Source organism: Cryptomeria japonica, chromosome 3, assembly GCF_030272615.1.
Source record: "Cryptomeria japonica chromosome 3, Sugi_1.0, whole genome shotgun sequence".
NCBI lineage: Eukaryota > Viridiplantae > Streptophyta > Pinopsida > Cupressales > Cupressaceae > Cryptomeria > Cryptomeria japonica.
The window spans coordinates 228,350,869-228,369,513 of NC_081407.1; the positions used below are offsets into that span (position 1 = coordinate 228,350,869).

General features: G+C 37.5%; 1 protein-coding gene across 4 annotated transcripts; it reads right to left on the minus strand.

Annotated features, from left to right (window-relative positions):
• Positions 1–333: 333 nt before the first annotated feature.
• On the minus strand, positions 334–4,669 carry LOC131045089 (pentatricopeptide repeat-containing protein At2g33680). Of its 4 annotated transcripts, none has more exons than XM_057978614.2 (3): positions 1,706–4,669; positions 996–1,274; positions 334–814 (listed from the first exon to the last, which is right to left on the minus strand). In XM_057978614.2, the coding sequence occupies exon 1, from the start codon at positions 4,269–4,271 to the stop codon at positions 2,010–2,012; it is 2,262 nt and encodes a 753-aa protein (XP_057834597.2). In that variant the 5' UTR covers positions 4,272–4,669; the 3' UTR covers positions 334–814; positions 996–1,274; positions 1,706–2,009. The 4 variants fall into 4 exon arrangements, with proteins under 4 accessions (XP_057834597.2, XP_057834596.2, XP_057834595.2 ...); XM_057978613.2 differs by having other exon boundaries at positions 334–825; XM_057978612.2 differs by lacking the exon at positions 334–814 and having other exon boundaries at positions 864–1,274.
• Positions 4,670–18,645: the final 13,976 nt, after the last annotated feature.

The window sequence follows — 18,645 nt, forward strand, 5'->3', positions numbered from 1 at the left end:
CAAAAGATCCCAAAAAAGGTCAATAAAATAATCTGCATTGAATTATCATAGTTGTATATTAAATCATATTTTGTTAATGCATGTATCTATCTAGCATCACACTACTTGTTGCTTTTCGATCGAATGGACACATTTGATTTATTTATTACTAGTACATCTATATTTAAAAAATATAGGTACTCCACTAACCTCTCAATGCTACTTGATTTTATTGATTGTTCTCTTTTAAATATTACACTCTTCCACTATCATTTCAATGTAACGGTTTCATATAGTTGGAGACAAGTGGCAATGGTTCTATTTTATTTGGAGTAATAAAATAACACCTCCACAAAAACCAAAAGATTGCATATTTCATGCATTTAACCATCATTTGAATGTCAAATTGTTTCAAAATTGAATTTTTGTTTACGGACATTTTGATGTCATTGTAGATGATGCCTCTCGGCATAATTAAAAACATTAAACTTTAAATCTACAAATACAACTGCAACTATTAAGACCCTGCTCAAATATTGGATCCGTTCTCTAGAATTGGTTTGGACAATGGGTTCGTAGGCATGTCTTTAATTGATTGTGATGGATAAGGTGATTAGAGAAATGGATAGAGCAATAGATAATCATCTACAGGCTTTAAATTTTTGTCCTTCCTATTTCATTTAGAGCTCTCTTCAAAATTGAGTGGATTGATAGAGAATAGCTTTACTTGTATGATCATAAAACTTCTTACACACCCATCACGAGTAGTCTTTGACAATGGATAGCAAATGTAACTTCAGCTTTCTTTCAAGAACTTATTTCAGACACATATCATCTGCATCCAAACTACACATCAAATCCAGATATTTCAAGTACATACTAGATAATGTTTTAATCAATAACACCTCAAAAATACAATTTCATTGATGAACCATACTAAAAATCTATTATCTACATATATCAATTTATGGACAATTAATTAAACAAAATTGAGCTATAGAGCTTTTAGTTTGAACCTAATAGTTAAATTCCAGTAGCCTGATGCCTTTTGAAATGACTGCAACAGCATGATTCCTTTTGAATTCATAATCCCCTGCCCCACTGTGCATGCTGATAGAGGTTCAAATTCATAATCTTCACCATCAATCTCATATTCTTCTTCAAAATCATAGTAGTCATCATCATCCGTAAGTGGTTCGTGAATAATGTTATGTTCATCCCATAAATCACACTTGCATGTTGGATTCTTTTTCTTCCATTCAGCTCCACAAACATGACAAAATTCAAAGTCACACCTGAGAATCCAAATCAACTTGGTTTTAAAGTATTCATTTATTATTAAACAAGGTACAAGACAGTATAAACCAAAACAAAACATCATTAAACACAACTAGCCAAAAATGGAAGAAACTCATCAAATACTTTTTAAAAGATTCATGGGAATGAAAACCTGAAGGGTTAGCATTATTCAGTCTCCTTGAATGTCTGATAATTCACACAGAAAACAAGGATTACCTCCATATTCATTTCAAAATGGCTTTAGAATTAGATATAGATTTCATTTGTATCAGTCCATACCTGTGATCGAGGAAAATCTTCATATGTGTTTGTCTATAATACACACTTAAATGTTTGTGTACTGGGCAGAGGGGCGAGGTAAAAGTTGAAAGAAAAAATCATTGGAAATGCCTTTCTTTAGAATTAAAAAATTGGGTTTTGGACGTACCTTGTACGGCCAATTGTAATTGTGAACACATATTTATACATTTAAACTTCTGCCAACCAAGAGCAGTCCATATACCGAAACCACATTATGCTCTAGTTCTCTTTCATTTGTTATGAATCGCTACTTTTAACAAAATAGTCCATCCTTGAAGCAATGAGAATGGTTGGGCACAAACTTGATTGCAGTGGGACAAAGGTTTCACATGAACATATTTCCATCTTTTGTGACCATATTTGGAGTATACCCAAAGTGAAGGCCACCTTCCCATTGCTCAGACAAATTTTTCTTGCAACTCTATACCATGTTACGCAAAAGTCAAAACGCATCTTGTATCTGGTACATATCCTCGCTTCTTCATTTCCACATGCAATGCATGTAATAATGAATATATCTCTGCAGTTTTTGGGTGCGATCTATCCCCCTTAATGAATGTGTGAACACTGTTCTTAACTTCAACCCAACTGCATCCTGGTTCCTTTTTCACCTTCCTTTCTCTCATCATCTTTCTCACGTTAGCTACATTTTCCCACCGGTTGGCTGCAGCATAAAGATTTGAAAGTGAAACATATGTTGCATGGTCGTCTGGTTCCAGCCTAAGAGCAAAGCCTGCTGCACGTATACCAATATCAACATTGCAATGGACATTGCACGCGCCAAGCAATGTCTTCCATAACAGAGCATTAGGTTTAAATGGAATTGAATTTATGAAGGCCTCGGCCTCATCCAAGTGCCCAGATCGTCCAAGCAGATCAACCATGCAGACATAGTGCTCTATTTCTGGTGTAATGCCATGATCTTCAGTCATGGACTTAAAAAAATTGCGTCCCTTAACCACAGATCCTATATGACTACATGCAAAAAGAACACTGACAAACGTAATTTCATTTGGTTTGATCCCTAGTGGCTGCATTTCTTCAAATATTTGAATAGCCTCGTTTCCACATCCATGCTGTGCGTATGCGGCAATCATTGCATTCCAAGGGACTACATCCTCCTTAGGGTATATGTTGAAGACTTTTCGTGCAATCTCTAAGCTACCACATTTTGCATACATATCAACAAGTGCACAGCCCACAACAGGTTCTGGTGTAATATTACTCTTGATTACGAGTGTGTGAACTTTCTGACCTCTTTCTAAAGCTGCTAGGCTAGCACATGCCCTAAGTACACTGCCAAAAGTATATATGTCTGGCTTCAAATTGATCCATTGCATTTTGTGTAGTAATTTCAGGGCTTCTTCCCCATGGTCATTTTGAGCGTAGCCTGCTATAATTGCATTCCATGAGACAATGTCTTGTTCCAACATTCCTTCAAACAGTTTCCGAGCATCCCCGATGCTTTTGCATTTAGCGTACATATCAACAAGGGCATTGCCCACAAATATATCCGAGTTAAAACCAGTTTTTATAATATATGAATGTATCTGTTTGCCTTGTTCCTGAGCTTCTAGGTTAGCACATCCACTCAAAACACTAGCAATGGGAAACTGATTGGGTTTCACCCTGGCTTCTCGCATCTGACAAAAAAGTTTTAGAGATTCTGCAGAGCAACCATTCTGGGCACATCCCACTATCATGGCAGTCCACGAAACAACATCGCGCTCAGGCATAGTTTCAAATACTTTTAGTGCATCCTTAATACTATCACATTTTGGGTACATATCAACCAGTGCACTTGCCACAAACATTTCCAACTCAAGACCAGTTTTGACTGCCTGCGCATGAACCTGTTTGCCTTGTTCTAGAGCTGCTACACCTGCACAAGCCTGGAGCACACTGCTGATAGCAAACTGGGTTAGTTTTACATTTGATTTTTGCATGTCACGGTAAACTTCTAGAGCTTCTTGAACATGGCCATTCTGAGCATACCCAGCAATTAATGCATTCCATGAAACAACATCTCTCACAGCCATTGTATCAAACATTTGGCGCGCATCCTCTATATTACCACATTTTGCATACATGTCAACCAGAGCACCAGCTACAAACGTATCTGAACTAAACCCAAGTTTTAAAGCCTGAGCGTGAACCTGATTACCCTGCTCCTGAGCCTGAACACTGGCACATGACCGAAGAACACTACCAAAACTGAACTCACTCGGCTTCATATCTGCCTTCTGCATTTGGCTAAACAAATCCAACGCCTTCTTGCCATACCCCTGTTGAGTATACCCTGAAATCATTGCATTCCACGAGACAACGGTTTTCTCAGGCATTTCGTCAAATGCTTGGCGTGCATCAAATAGCCGGCCACATTTGGCATACATGTTGACAATATTTGTGAGCAAGTAAGCATGATTTTGCAGCCCATTTTTAATTATCTGAGCGTGGATGGTATTGCCACCTGAAACATTTTTCTTACTTATGCAGTTGTTCAAGAGGCGAACATATGTGTGTGCATCAATACAAACACCACCATGTTCAGTTGTATATTCTGTTTCAATAGCAAAAGCACAAGCAGTAGCAGCAGCTCTGGAGTAGCCAACACAAATACCATCAAGATTATTGGTAAGCAAGCGGAGACGAGATGTTACGAATCGGTAAACAGTGCATGGCGGCTTCTTCATATCTTCTTGACACCTTCATTGATACACAATGTATTACAGTGAATCTAGAAACGCGAGTTAAAAGCAAAGCTAATTTATTCCAATAAAACGCAACAAACTTGTTACATATCACAGTTATTTTGGCCCTCAAATTCAAATGTATGGATTTATACCACAGGACACGCTTCCATGGTAATCATGTTACAAAATATTCAGCTTGACATTAGACTCAGGTTTTGGCTGCAAGTAGACTTTTAACATCGATTATGTACCATAACCCATATAGGCTGATAAAAAAAATTAACCAAGACTTTTTCATATATCTTGGTGGCTCTCTTTATTTGTCTTCATTTCGGTGGCTTTCTTTGCTCTTCCTCTTAATTTCTTCTCTATGCAAAACAAAAAGCTCATGTTTTCCAACTTAAATGACAAGAGTAGGTCTCATGCAAATAATCACATTCCACTTAGGGGGATCAAATATAGGAATTTTTTTTTAAAAAAAAAATTTTGTTGGGAATTTGAGAGGAATTAATATTAATGATGGAAAGTGGTTTTTGTGACAAGGGAAGTCAACATATTTGCAAACGAGTGTCATAGTACGGAAGAACTTGGGATTCCTATGCATCTTAGAGTAGTTGTCCATATGCTTTATGAGGAGGTTGAAGTCAAAATTAGAACCTCGACTAACATCTCAAAAAGCTTTAGAAGTGATATTTGGGTCAAACAAGGGTGCCCCTTGTCCCCTACGCTATTTGGCTTATATATTGACAAGCTAGAAGAGTGGTTAAATCTACATGATGGCAATGGTGTTTAATTGGATGAGTTTGTGATATGGCTTCTTCTCTATGTCGATGACCTCATTTTGATTGCTAAAATGGCTCTTGGTTTATAAGAATATTTGCATGCTCTGGAAGACTTTTGCATATTGGTAGGGATGCAAGTCAATATCAGCAAGACAAAAATCATGATTTTCTCTAATATAAGGAAATAAAACTAGCATAAGTTCTACTTTGAAGGCAACAATCTTGAAGAAGTTACTGATTACAAATATCTTAGGATTGATTTCAACAAAAAACTAGGTTGGGATGGTTGCAGAAAGAAGAGAACTCTAGGAGGTTGGAAAGCTTTTAATGCTCCTCAAAATAGGTGTAGAGAAGCAAAGCTATGAGATTGCAAAACTACCCAAACTTTTTTGGGGCTCTTAGTGCTTTTGATCATACTCTATGGATGTGAATTTTGGGCCAACGGTATTTTAGATTTGCATGGAAGCAAATTGAGCAAATTTAAAAGCTCTTGATAAACAAGCAAGTTCAAAATTAAAAGCATGGTTCCTTATAATATTAATAGGGTAAGTGCACAACGATGGTGTGCAAAAAGGAGGGTATAAGTGGACACTTTTTGAAATCAGGTGAACCTGAACTTGGAGGCGAAAGTTGGAAGTCATCCACTCAAGATATGAAGATAATCAAAGAACAAATATTATAGTACTCAGAATCTAGTTTCCAAACTACTAAATTTTTTCAAATTGGATAAGATTAAGGGGGTCAAATCCTTTGCACATGAAAAACAGACCCTGATTTTTTCTGAAAAACATAACATAGTGTCTGGCGTGCGCATCAAAAAATTCATAGTTAGATTTAGTATTATGACAAATCCTTTGGCAGAAAGATAGTTAAGAGTGAGCACTAGAAGTTGCGTATTTTTTTATAATTTTTTGTTAAGTATTTTTTTTTATGATTTTCCAATCGAGCACATCTTGAAAATCAGGTACCTGTTTGTGCAGGAAGCATAACTTGTACCAAAACAATCAAAAATATAATTATTTTTTTGAAATTGTAAATAATCAAGTGCACTACAATAATATATAAAGTTTTTTACATTTGGATAAGTAGACCAAAAGTTATTAAAAAAATGGTACGCATATGTCTCTGAGAACTATGGAGACATTGGTAAAAGAAATTCAATAATAATATGTTATTGTTGTTCAAATTTTTAAAAAAATTATATGGTTAGAAAGCTCAGAAGATGGGTGAAAATATGGTGGCAATTTTAGAAATACCCACTTGATGAAGTGTAAACTTGATGATGACAAAGTCGAGAAACCAAGTTGATAAAATAAAACACGTCAAAAAGGAAAGAAATGGAGGGAATTAAACTTCCAACCTGTAGCTTTGTCATCCAGGCCTATTCACAAACCTAAATAGTCAAAAGTGCTTATGAGCTCCTTGTACTATAAACAACGTGTATGTGGTGTTAAAGCTAAAATAGGGCATACGCGCTTATGTCTGTGTTTAAAATGTGGGTGTGTGCATACAAATATGTATATGTATAATATGTAAAATATGATATTTCATGTATATATATGTATATATGATGTGTGTGTGTATATATATACACATATTATATATGTATATAATATATACATATATATTATATATATGTATATAATATATACATATATATTATATATATGTAAATAATATATAATATATTTTATATTATATATTATATATATTATGTATATATACACACATATGTGTATTGCCTTTTGATATTTTATGTGTATTATATGTATATGTGTATGTATCTATATTGATATATATTGTCTTTTGATATCTTATTTTACTGTATTGTATTCCTCTCTCTCTCACTCTCTCTCTCAGGATCCCACATAACACCTAATGACCTCTTCGGACCATGTATGATATCTCAAGGGGTCAAATGGTGTCTTAAGGGGTCATATGGTGTTGTAACACATGTGTGGCTCAATTAGGACCCCACGTGACCCCTAATGACATCATGTGACATGTCTTCCTCTCCCCCCATCTCCCTCCCTCCCTTTTCTTTCCCTCTCTCTCCCTCCCTCCCTCCCTCCCCCATCTCTCTCTCTCTCTTCCTCTCCCTCCCTCCCTCCCTTCCTGATGCAGGAGCATCCCCGATTCATAGAAATCTTGCATCAACCAAAAACATTTTCCTTTCTATTTTTCTTTATGTTTGCAGTTTCAGTTTTCCTTTCTATGTGTCTTGGTTTTGGCTCACCAAATCCTGTGGATTTGGATTCTACTTGAAGACTTGATCATCTTTCTTGCTTTCAGGCCGCATCACATTTGGATAATTTTCCGGTAAGATATCACTATCGGTTTCCTTGACAGTTTCCTGTTACTGGTTGGCAGTTCTTATTACTGGTTGCGTGGACCTATTTTGGTGATCTATCAAAACCCTTATGAAGCTTGCAGAGCCTTGGGTGCTATTTCTGATATTCCTTGGTGTGTGGCCAACCTTTTCTCGTGGTCTACGTTTCATCCTTTGGATTTTCTAAAGGAATCTCTTGGTGGAGGCCGACCTTGTTTATTTTGCACGTTAGGTCTTGTTCTTCGGGTTTTGATCCCTTTTGGGTTGACTGGATCCTTTGGATCGATATATATATACACACACACACACACACACACAATTGTAATTGTGCATTAGAATGTAATCAATCAGAGAATCAAGTAGCTAGACTGTGCGTAGAAGATAGATCTCAAGATTCAAGATCTCAGTTGTGACCTATTATGTATGTTCTACCAGGCCTGTGAGCCGGTATGTTGTAACCCGGTTGTTACCGGTTGGTTGTAATCAATTTTCATGCAATAAAACCATATGTTTTGCATTGCCCACATCATATTTTTGTGTTTCCATTGTGTTTACTCTTGTTGACCAGTTTGAATTGATCACTTTGAGGTCCCTCCTCACCAATGACTGCTTCAAGTGGTATTAGAGCGACGTTTTCTTTCAGAGGTTGTGTGTCCTGAAATTTTGTTGTAGGGTGGCGGATTGCGGATTCGACTTGCAGTTGCAGAGGACTACGGTGAACGATGGTGTGAAGAGGAGTTAAGAATGGTGGAGCGAGTGGGAATGCAAACCCTGTTGTGATGAAGATGTTGCAAGGTATAACAGCCTGATTGGAAGTTGTGGAGACAACCCAGAGAAGAGGCTGACATATTGAAGATGTAAGTGAAGATGAAGGAGAAGAATCCCCGACAGAACAAGCAAACCTACCGGTGGTTGTTCCAGATGAGGAAAGGTTTTTGAGGGTTTTGAGCAGGACGAATACTAAACCTCATTTTACCCGACCAGAATATGATGGGAAGTTATATTCAGATGAATTGATGGATTGCATCTCAGAGATAAAGAAGTTTTTTGATTTTGAAAATACTGCAGAAGAGAGGAAGGTGAAATATGCATGTACCCAGTTGAAAGGTCATGCATCTCTTTGGTGGGAATATTTTCAAGTTGATAGATAGAGAGGAGGTAAAGAGAAGATTAAGACATGGGATCAGATGATTGCTAAGTTGGAATCAAAGTTTATGCTAGCTAATTGTCAAGTGAATCTGTTTCGGTAGTTGCAAAATTTGAGACAGAAGGAATCTAGTGTGAAGGAATACACCGAAGCATTTTACAAGTTGAATATCAGATCTGGATATGTTGATGATGAAGTTGAACAAGTTGCAAGATATTTGAATGGATTGTGGATGTCTATTCAAGATGAGCTCAGTTTGATCAAATTGGAGAGTGTTGAAGAGGCTTACCAGTATGCCCCAAAGGCAGAAGAGAAGTTAAACAAAAAAACATGAGCATAGGCAGAGAGGCAGAGGTGGAAGGTTTATCGGAGGAATATTTCAAGGAGGAAGAGGATATAACGGAGGAAGAGGAACTAGTATAGATCATAGCAAGGACAACGAAGTGAACAAATAAGGTAATTCATATCAGAAGGATGATAGAAATTTCTACTGGAGGAGAGAACCAGATGGTTATTGGAATGAGAATTTGGAAGACAAGACAAGAGGACATTTAGAGGAACCTACTTTAAGTGTGGAGGAGAAGGACATCATGCATTCAAGTGTAAGAAGACATAAACTACCAGAAGAGAAACAGTGGTGGAAGAAAACCCCATTGGATTAGACAATAAACTAGAAGATGGAGAACTGTTGGTGATGAGGAGAGCTTTGTGTCATACCGAAGGAAATGAAGAGCCCTTGCAAAGGAAGAATCTGTTCAAAACCAGATGTAAGGTATCTAGTAAGTGTTGTAAAGTTGTTATTGATAGTGGTAGTTCAGATAATCTTGTTTTAAAAGAAATGGTGAATAAGTTGAAATTGGAGAGATTGATACACCCTAAGCCTTATCAGATAGCATGAATTCAGGATGAGCATAAGTTGTTAGTAAGTGAGCAATGTTTGTTGAAATTGAAAATTGGGAATTATCATGATGAAGTCTTGTGTGATATTATGCCTATGGATATTTGTCATCTTTTGTTGGGCAGACCTTGGCAGTTTGATAGACATGCAATACATGATGGGAGGAAGAATACATATACTATTGTGGCCAATGTGATGAAGCAAACCTTGTTACCCTTGGAGGAACCTTTGAAGAATAAAGTCTGTATGAATGCTAGAATTTGATTGGTAGATGGAAGGAAATTCATGGATGGATTGAGACATGAGAATGTGTGTTTTGCCTTAATTCCTAAGAAGAATGAGAAACCGGAACCGAAAGAAGAACACCTAGAAGAGATAAATGATTTGCTAACAGAATATAAAGACATCATTTCAAATAATCTGCCTAATGGATTGCCACCTATGAGAAGTATTAGTCATTGCATGGAATTGATTCCCAGAGCTAGTTTGCCTAACAAAGCTGCACATTGGTTGACACTGACAAAGATTGAAGAACTGAATAGACAAGTGCAAGAGTTGTTGAAGAAAGGTTTGATCAGGGAGAGTCTGAGCCCTTGTGCAGTACCAGTAGTATTAGCACCTAAGAAGAATGGAGAGTGGATCATGTGTATTGATTCCAGAGAAATAAACAAGATCACAGTGAAATACCACTTTCCTTTGCCTAGGATGGATGACATAATGGATTATTTGAGTGGAGGAAAATACTTTACAAAGATAGATTTGAAGAGTGGATATCATCAGATTAGGATCAGAGAAGGTGATAAGTGGAAGACAATATTTAAGACAAATGAAGGACTGTATGAATGGTTGGCGATGCCTTTTGGATTGACTAATGCACCAAGTACTTTCATGAGGCTGATGAATGAGGTCTTGAAGAAATTATTGGATAAGTTTGTTATTGTGTATTTGAATGACATTCTGATTTTTAGTAGGACAAAAGAGGAGCATTTGTTGCAATTGAGACAAGTTTTGCAGAGGTTTGAGAGAACAGAAGTTGTTGATCAATTTCAAGAAGTGTACTTTCATGAAGGATAAGTTAGTCTATTTGGGATTTGTGATATTTGAGGATGGTTTTAAGATGGACCTTAAGAAAGTGAAAGCAAATTTTGAATGGCCTACACTAAAAAGAATTGGAGACGTAAGATCATTTGATGGATTGGCTAGTTTTTATCGAAAGTTTATCAGAAAATTTAGTTCAGTTTGTAACGCTATGACTGTGACCATGAGAGGAGAACAAAAGGAATTCAAGTGGATCACTAGAGAAAACATAAGTTTTGAACTATTGAAGCAGAAAGTGTCTGAGCAGCCTATGTTAGCTTTACTGGATTCCAATAAAGTATTTCAAGTAGATTGTGATGCGAGTGGAATAGAAATAGGAGCAGTCTTGAGTCGGGAAGGGAGAGAAGTAGCTTATTTTAGTGAGAAATTTAATGACTCCCAGAGGAGATACTCAGTGTATGATCAGGAGTTTTATGCCATAGTTCAAGCCTTGAAGAAGTGGAGACATTACTTGTTGCCTAAGTAGTCTGTGTTGTATACAGATCATCAAGCTTTGCAGTATTTGAACAGTTAGAGTAAGTTGAATCAGAGACATATGAGATGGGTAGAACTCTTGTAGAGTTACACCTTTGTGTTGAAGCATAGAAGTGGGAAATCTAGCAAAGTTACTGATGCATTGAGTCGGAGAAGGAATTTTCTGACAGAGATGAGAGTGACAATATTAGGGTTTGAAGATTTGAAGACCTTGTATGTGTTAGGGTTCCCACAAATACTGAGAGGGGGGGGCGGGGTGAATCAGTATCTAACCGGTATGAAGATTTTCTTAACTTAAAACATGTAAAGCATATAAATATTGTGTATCGGTAAACAAGAAATAATGCAATAAACAGAGAAAACAACAACCACATGAGAAACACACCATAACATAGTAGTTTAATGAGGAAACCTAGTGTGGGAAAAACCTTGATGGGATTTGTGACCCACAATATTCACTTACTGGCCAATAAGAGAATATTACTGCTACAATAGGGGCCTGCACATGTAGGAAGGCCAAGTGCCTAGAGCTCACTGCTCAATTACAAAAATGGGAAGTCTCATTGACTTACAAAATGGATTATAAAATCCAATGTCTTGTACTGCTTCAAAATAGCATCTACTATGCCAGATCTAGTATCAGTTTATAGCTCTGCTTCTTACATAAACCCTTAACCTATAATTCGCATAATAGGTCTGCCTTATTTCACCTAATTACATTCCTCCATCTATATTGAAATGTTCTACAATGATCTCTTATATATATGAGTTATTTTACAATCTGCCAAGTCATCTTACAATGATTTTACAATAAATAACAAAATATATTACAAACAAAATTCATGTCAGCCTTTGTGCCAGTGTGCTTCCTTTCACTGCAGGTGGTCTCTGTGCCGGTGTAGAGTTTGTCTTTGCCGTTGCTGGTAAATTGTCTTGCCGGTGTCATAGGATTGTAAGGTTTCCATCAATGACAAAACATTCAATCACCTACAATGTCTCATTGGAGTGTGCATTTGCCAACAGTATGATGATGCCCCAGATTTTGTAGAACCTTGGAAAGCATGTAGAGAACCGGTTATGGTAGATAGAAGAAAGTAGTTGGAATACTTCATTCAGGATGGGATGTTATTCAGAGGAGTTCAGTTGTGCATACCAAAGAGTTCTATGAGGGAGAATCTGATAAAGGAGAGACACAATGGAGGTTTAGCTAGACATTTTGGCATTGACAAAACAATAGCATTGGTGAGTGAGCAATACTTTTGGCCCCATATTCATAAGGATGTTAAGAGATGTGTGCAAAGTTGTAGAGTTTGTCAAGTTGCAAAGGGTAGTAGTTAGAATGTGGGATTTTATAAACCTTTGATAGTACCGGTAAGACCTTGGGAGGATATAAGCATGGATTTTGTATTTGGATTGCCTAAGACATCGAGAAGGAATGATTCTATATTTGTGGTAGTGGATAGATTATCAAAGATGGCTCATTCATACCTTGTAAGAAGACATCAGATGCATTGCATGTAGCAGACCTATTTTTCAAGGAAGTGGTAAGGTTGCATAGATTACCTAAGAGCATAGTTCCAGCCAGAGATACTAAGTTTGTTGGCTATTTTTGGAGAACACTTTGGAAGAAGATGAAGACAGATTTGAAGTTCAGTTCTACTTTTCATCCACAAACTGATGGATACAAAAAAATTGTTAACCGGAGTTTGGGAAACTTGTTGAGATGTTTAGTGGGAGATAAAACCAGAAGTTGGGATTTGATCCTTGCACAAGCAGAGTTTGCCTACAACAATTCAGTGAATAGAAGTACCAGAAGAACACCTTTTGAAATTGTTATCGGAGTGCATCCTAGAGGTATATAAGAATTGAGAGACATTACTAGTGAAGATCAAAGAAGTTTAGAAGTTGAAGACTTTGCAGATCACATGGCAGCATTGCATAATCAGGTTAAGTAGCATTTGGAAGACATGAACAACAAATATAAGGAGAAGGAAGATGAGAAGAGGAAACAGAAGGAATTTGAATTCGGCGATGAAGTGATGGTATATATAAGAAAAGAGAGATTCTCGGTTGGATCTTATAACAAGTTGTAGATGAAGAAGTTTCGACCGTGCAGGATTTTGAGGAAGTTTAGTTTCTGAAATGCATATGAAGTAGAGTTACCAAATAATTTGAGTATTTCACTTGTGTTTAATATTGCAAATCTACATGAGTACCATGAACCAAAATTCAGTGAGGACAATGTTGTAGACTTGGAGAAACACTTGCCCTGGAAGGAATCAAATCATATTGAATATATTTTGGATAGTAGGATTGAGCATAGTACCCGTAGCAGTTAGTATAAGGAATATCTTGTGAAGTGGAAGGACATACCAGTTGAAGATTCATCTTGGATTTATCAGGTAGAGGTAGACCACCTTGGTTTCCCTCCGACCCCAACAAAGTGAGAGGATCACTTTTCAATAACCTTGGATGTTGGATGCAGGAGCATCCACGGTTCATAGCAATCTTGCATCAACCAAAAACATTTTCCTTTATGTTTTATTTTTTGTTTTTTGTTTGTAGTTTTCCTTTCTATGTGTCCCGGTTTTGGCTCATTGCATCTTGTGGTGTTGGATTCTACTTAAAGAATTGATCATCTTTCTTTCCTCCACACTACATCACATTTGGATAATTTTCCAACAAGATACCGCTATCGGTTTCCTTGATAGTTTCTTGTTATCGATTGGTAGTTCTTGTTACCGATTGTCTGGACCTATTTTGGTGATCTACCAAAACCCTTCCAAAGCTTGTGGAGCCTTGGGCATTTATTCTGATGTTTCTCAGTGTGTGGCCAACCTTTTCCTGTGATCTATGTTTCATCCTTTGGGTTTTCTGAAAGAATCTCTTGGTGGAGGCCAACCTTTTTTTATTTTGCACGTTAGGTCTTGTTCTTCGGGTTTCGATCCCTTTTGGGCTGACTGGATCCTTTAGATCAATATATATATAATTGTAATTGCGCATTAGAATGTAATCAATCAGAGAATCAAGTAGCTAGACTATGTGTAGAAGATAGATCTCAAGATTCAAGGTCCATGTTGTGACCTATTTTGTATGTTCTACCAGGCCTGTGAGTCGGTATGCTGTAACCCGGTTGTTGCCGGTTGGTTGTAATCAATTTTCATGCAATAAAACAATATGTTATGCATTGCCTCCATCATATCTTTGTGTTTCTGTTGTGTTTACTCTTGCTAACCGATCCAGATTTATCTCTTTGAGGTCCCTCCTCAGCGGTGACTGCTTCACTCCCTTCGAACCCCACATAACACAACATGACCCTTTAGGAGCATATGATGTCCTAAGGGGTCATACGGTATCCTAAGGTGGAAAGATAAACCATTATTACAATATAAAAAGTAGTACCAATACTGCTTACAAAATTCGACACCTAAGGGGTCATACGGTGTCCTAAGGGGTCATAAGACACCATACGACCCCTTAGAACATCATACGACCCATAACGACACCATATGGTGTCTTAAGGGGTCATGTAGTGTCTTACAGGGTGGTAGGACATAATATGACCCCTAAGGACACATTACATGACCCATAACAACACCTTAGGGATCATAGGACACTGTATGACCCCGCATAACACCACATGACCCTTTAGGAGCATATGATGTCCTAAGGAGTCATGCGATATCCTAAGGTGGCAAGATGAACCATTTTTATAATATAAAAAGTAGTACCAATATTGTTTAAAAGGATAACAAACTAGCATGTTCCCCCTCTCTCCCTTCCTCTATACCCCATCCCTCTCTCTCTTCTTCTGTCCCTCCCCACTCTTTCTCTCCCTACCCCCTTTATCTCCCTTACTTTTTATTGTTGTATTGTAATTAGGTCAGCCATGTAGTGGTCACCATTTGGATGAACAATAGACCTAATAATCCCAAGGTTCGCAATTTGAGCTGAAGAGGCTATGCTTTCCTTGATATTATTAGAATTTGAATTAGTGTACAAAACCCATTGTACATCATCCCTCAACCACACTCCTCCTGTTGTTGGGATTTGGGCAATATTTGGTAATGCACATTTTTTCTTTCCAATTTGTTCCCCTATAATTCTTAGAATACTAAGAGCCACACGATGGAGTTGCTTCCAAGATGACAGCCTAGCTAATGGTCTCAAATAACTATTCTCATATTTTTGCAGTCACATCAAATAAATATTCTCACATTTTGCAGTCATGTCAAATAAATAAGAGCTATTTAAAAGAAGTGTGCATAGATATTTTATTAATGATAATTAAACTTTAATCTCTCTCTCTCTCTCTCTCTCTCTCCATCTCTCCCTTTTACATCCTCTCTCACTCTCCCTCTCTCCCATTTCCATCATCTCTCTCTCTCTCTCTCTCTCTCTCTCTCTCTCTCTCTCTCTCTCTCTCTCTCTCTCTCCCTTTTCCATTGGTGTAGACCACCTAGCTCAAAGTTGTGTTTTCTTGCATTTTAGAGTTTTTGTGTGATTTCAAGTTATTTTATGATGTAATAAGGTGGAATAAATCCTATGATTCTTTTTGAAGCCATAGTTTTGTTGTCCACACTTTTGTTGTGCTCAGGATCCAAAATTGTCATTTTCCTGAAATGTTGTCAAAATGACAATTTTTTGGTTTGTACCAGGTGGATGCCTGGAAACTTGCTAGAATGTTTGGAAATGGTTTAAATCCATTGTGGGATGCCATTGGAGTGATGTTTCAGGCCTTGAGAGCCTTGGAGTGTGTTTTTGCACTCATAGGTAAAAGTTGTCAAAAATTGGTCATGACAACTTTTGCATTTTTAGGCAAAAGTTGTCCATGAAGGAAATGGAATTGGAAGTTGGTTGGAACCAACTTAAAATGGTGTATAAAACCTTCTAATAATCTCCAATAATAGGTTAATCAAATTTTGGTTTGCATTCAATTCATTTACCAAGGGTTTCCTATGCTTTTTCTCATGTTTGGACTATTTTTGCTTTGAATTTCTATTTTTGTATGACTTGTATGGTCTGGTACGGTGCTCATAATAGAAGAGGAAGTTAGGAATTTGTTTTATCTTTCCAAAAAGTATAATATGAATGTCTGAAGTGTCTTGGATCAAAATTTATCATTGTTTTTGTAAAAGTTGCTCACAAACCCTTGAAACTTGGGGTTTTGATTGTAAAAATGCATTTTACCTGAGCATCCATGAATGACACAAGTTTAAATCCATTGAATGGATTGGGTAGGCTCTGTAAATAGTTTTAGAGTAGGTTTTTTTGTGTTTTTCAAGCCACAAGGAGGAGAATGCATGAAATGGATAACACACAAGCTTGTAGCTAGTGTATGAGGGCAGTAAAGATTGCTCATTTTCAAAGCCGTGGAGAAGTGATACCCCAGGAAACCATAGTGTTTTAGAAATTTCTATGGGTTTAATAAAATAATCCAAGATTTTTTGGGTTTTTGATTTTGACAGGTGAAGAGTTTGGAGCACATCTTCCAAAACTGCCTGGAAGCCCTAAACCCCTTAAAAATAGCTCTTTTTTAGTTACCCTAGCTGTACAACAAAGCTAGATGGTAAATTTTGTGATATTGTTTAACTTCCAAATGGGTATCTGAAAATGTAAAAATATATGGGGGTTGTTAGGAAATTTTGGGTAAAAATACCAAAAAACAGTCCAAGAAGGGTTAGTCAATTAGGCCTAATAGCAGCCGATAGAAGCAAGTTGAAAGCCTAGGGTTTGGGAGGAAGGTACAGACCTTGTCAATGAATAAAATGACCTTGAAAATACCTACACAACATAACCACAACCCTTAAACATGTTGTTAGAGTGAAGATCCTTGGTGGAGGTCTTTGGAGCCTAGTTGGAGCTTTGGGAACCTAGTAGGAGACCATCTCAAAATCAGAGATTTGGGTCAAAACCAACAAGAAACCTCAAGAGGATATACCTAGGAGGCAAGCCAGTAGATTCTAGGCCTTGGAGGTCTAAGGAGTGTACCCTAACAAGTTACCTTGGAGGATCTTGAGTAGAAGGGTGAGTTGAGGAGTTGGGGTGAGTAAAGGTGAATTGGAGAGCTAGGAACAAGACCTCTGCATCAGAGTGGTAGCAGAGCCATTCTTTGAAAGATTTGGTGTATGTCAAATTGTGAAGAATCAAAAGCAAGTTCAATGCCTCCAAATGCAATGACTCCAGAAGCCATCCGACAGATGGTGGCAAAGATGATAGAAGGATTGAAGGATACATAAGGAAGCAGAGGAACCAGAGAGGCAAAGAAGGAGAAGGGAAAGGTTAAGACAGAATGGGGTGATGAGACTGATGAAGAAGTGGAAGATGGAGAGTAACCAACAATAGTAGCTATGCCTCAAGACCAAAAGTTATTCCTAGATGCAGCCAAATCCATTTCTAAAGACATCTGGATGGATCACCCACATATGGAGGAAACCTCAATGGAGAAGAGTTACTAGATTGGATAGAAGTTCTCAATAATCATTTTGATTACAAAGAGGTAGCAGAAGAGAAAAGAGTTAATGTGGCCAAATCAAGAATGAGAGGATCAACATTGGTTTGGTGGAATATGATGCAAGAAGAAAGGATACAAGAAGGCAAAAAGAAGATAACTTCATGGGAGCGTATGAAGATTAGACTTAAGGCACAATTCCTTCTAGGAGATTATGAAGTTCAAATTCATAAGAGATTGCAAAATCAGAAACAAAGGGAGCTAGATGTCAATGCTTACATGGAGGAATTCCATAAAATAAGCCTTAGAGCTAAGACGCATGAGAATGAGGTGGAGAAATTGGCTAGATACATGAATGGATTGAGACAAAATATACAAGATGAAATCAATATCCTTACTCCTGATACCATTCATAAGTGTTTTCAATTAGCATTAAGGGCATAAGACAAAATCAAGAGGAGGAGTGAACAAAATCAAAAGTTTAGAGGTGACAGATCCTTTAGAGGAAGGGGCACTTTTAGTAGAGGACAACAAACATCAAGGAATGAAGAAAACTCAAGGAAAGAAGGTGGTGGAGACTCTTCAAGGGGGCCATTTAGAGGATCCTTCAGAGGAAGAAATAATTCTAGGGGTAGATTTGGAAGCTCAGGAAGAGGAAAATCAGTTTTTACTAGTAGATGTTACAATTGTAATCAAGTTGGCCACACAATGGGAAGGTGTCCGAAGAAAGAAACCAACTCTTCACACTCATACATGGGTGAGAGAAGAATACAATTAGTGCAGGAAGAAGACAATCAATGTGTGTCATCCCCTCTCAGCAAGGCATGCCCAGTGATAGATGGTGAAAGTCTAATGCTAAGAAGGTCTTTGTTGAAGATTCCTCAAGCTCAAGAGCCACCACAAAGGAAGAGTTTGTTTAGAACAACTTGTAAGTCTCAAGGCAAGATTTGCAAAGTGATTGTAGACTCAGGTTCAACTGAGAATATAGTTTCAACTGAAATGGTGGATAAACTCAAGTTAAAGAGGCTGCCACATCTCACTCCCTACAAGGTGTCATGGCTCAACCAGGGCCAACATGTCTTAGTTGATGAGAAAGCATGGGTAGACTATGAGATTGGTGAGTATAAGGACAAGATTTTATGTGATATATTGCCTATGGATGCTTGCCATTTGTTGTTGGGATGTCTGTGGCAAT

Excerpts from the sequence above, each read along its gene's own strand:
- LOC131045089 (XM_057978614.2), bottom strand. The coding sequence starts at position 4,271 with ATGAAGAAGCCGCCATGCACTGTTTACCGATTCGTAACATCTCGTCTC.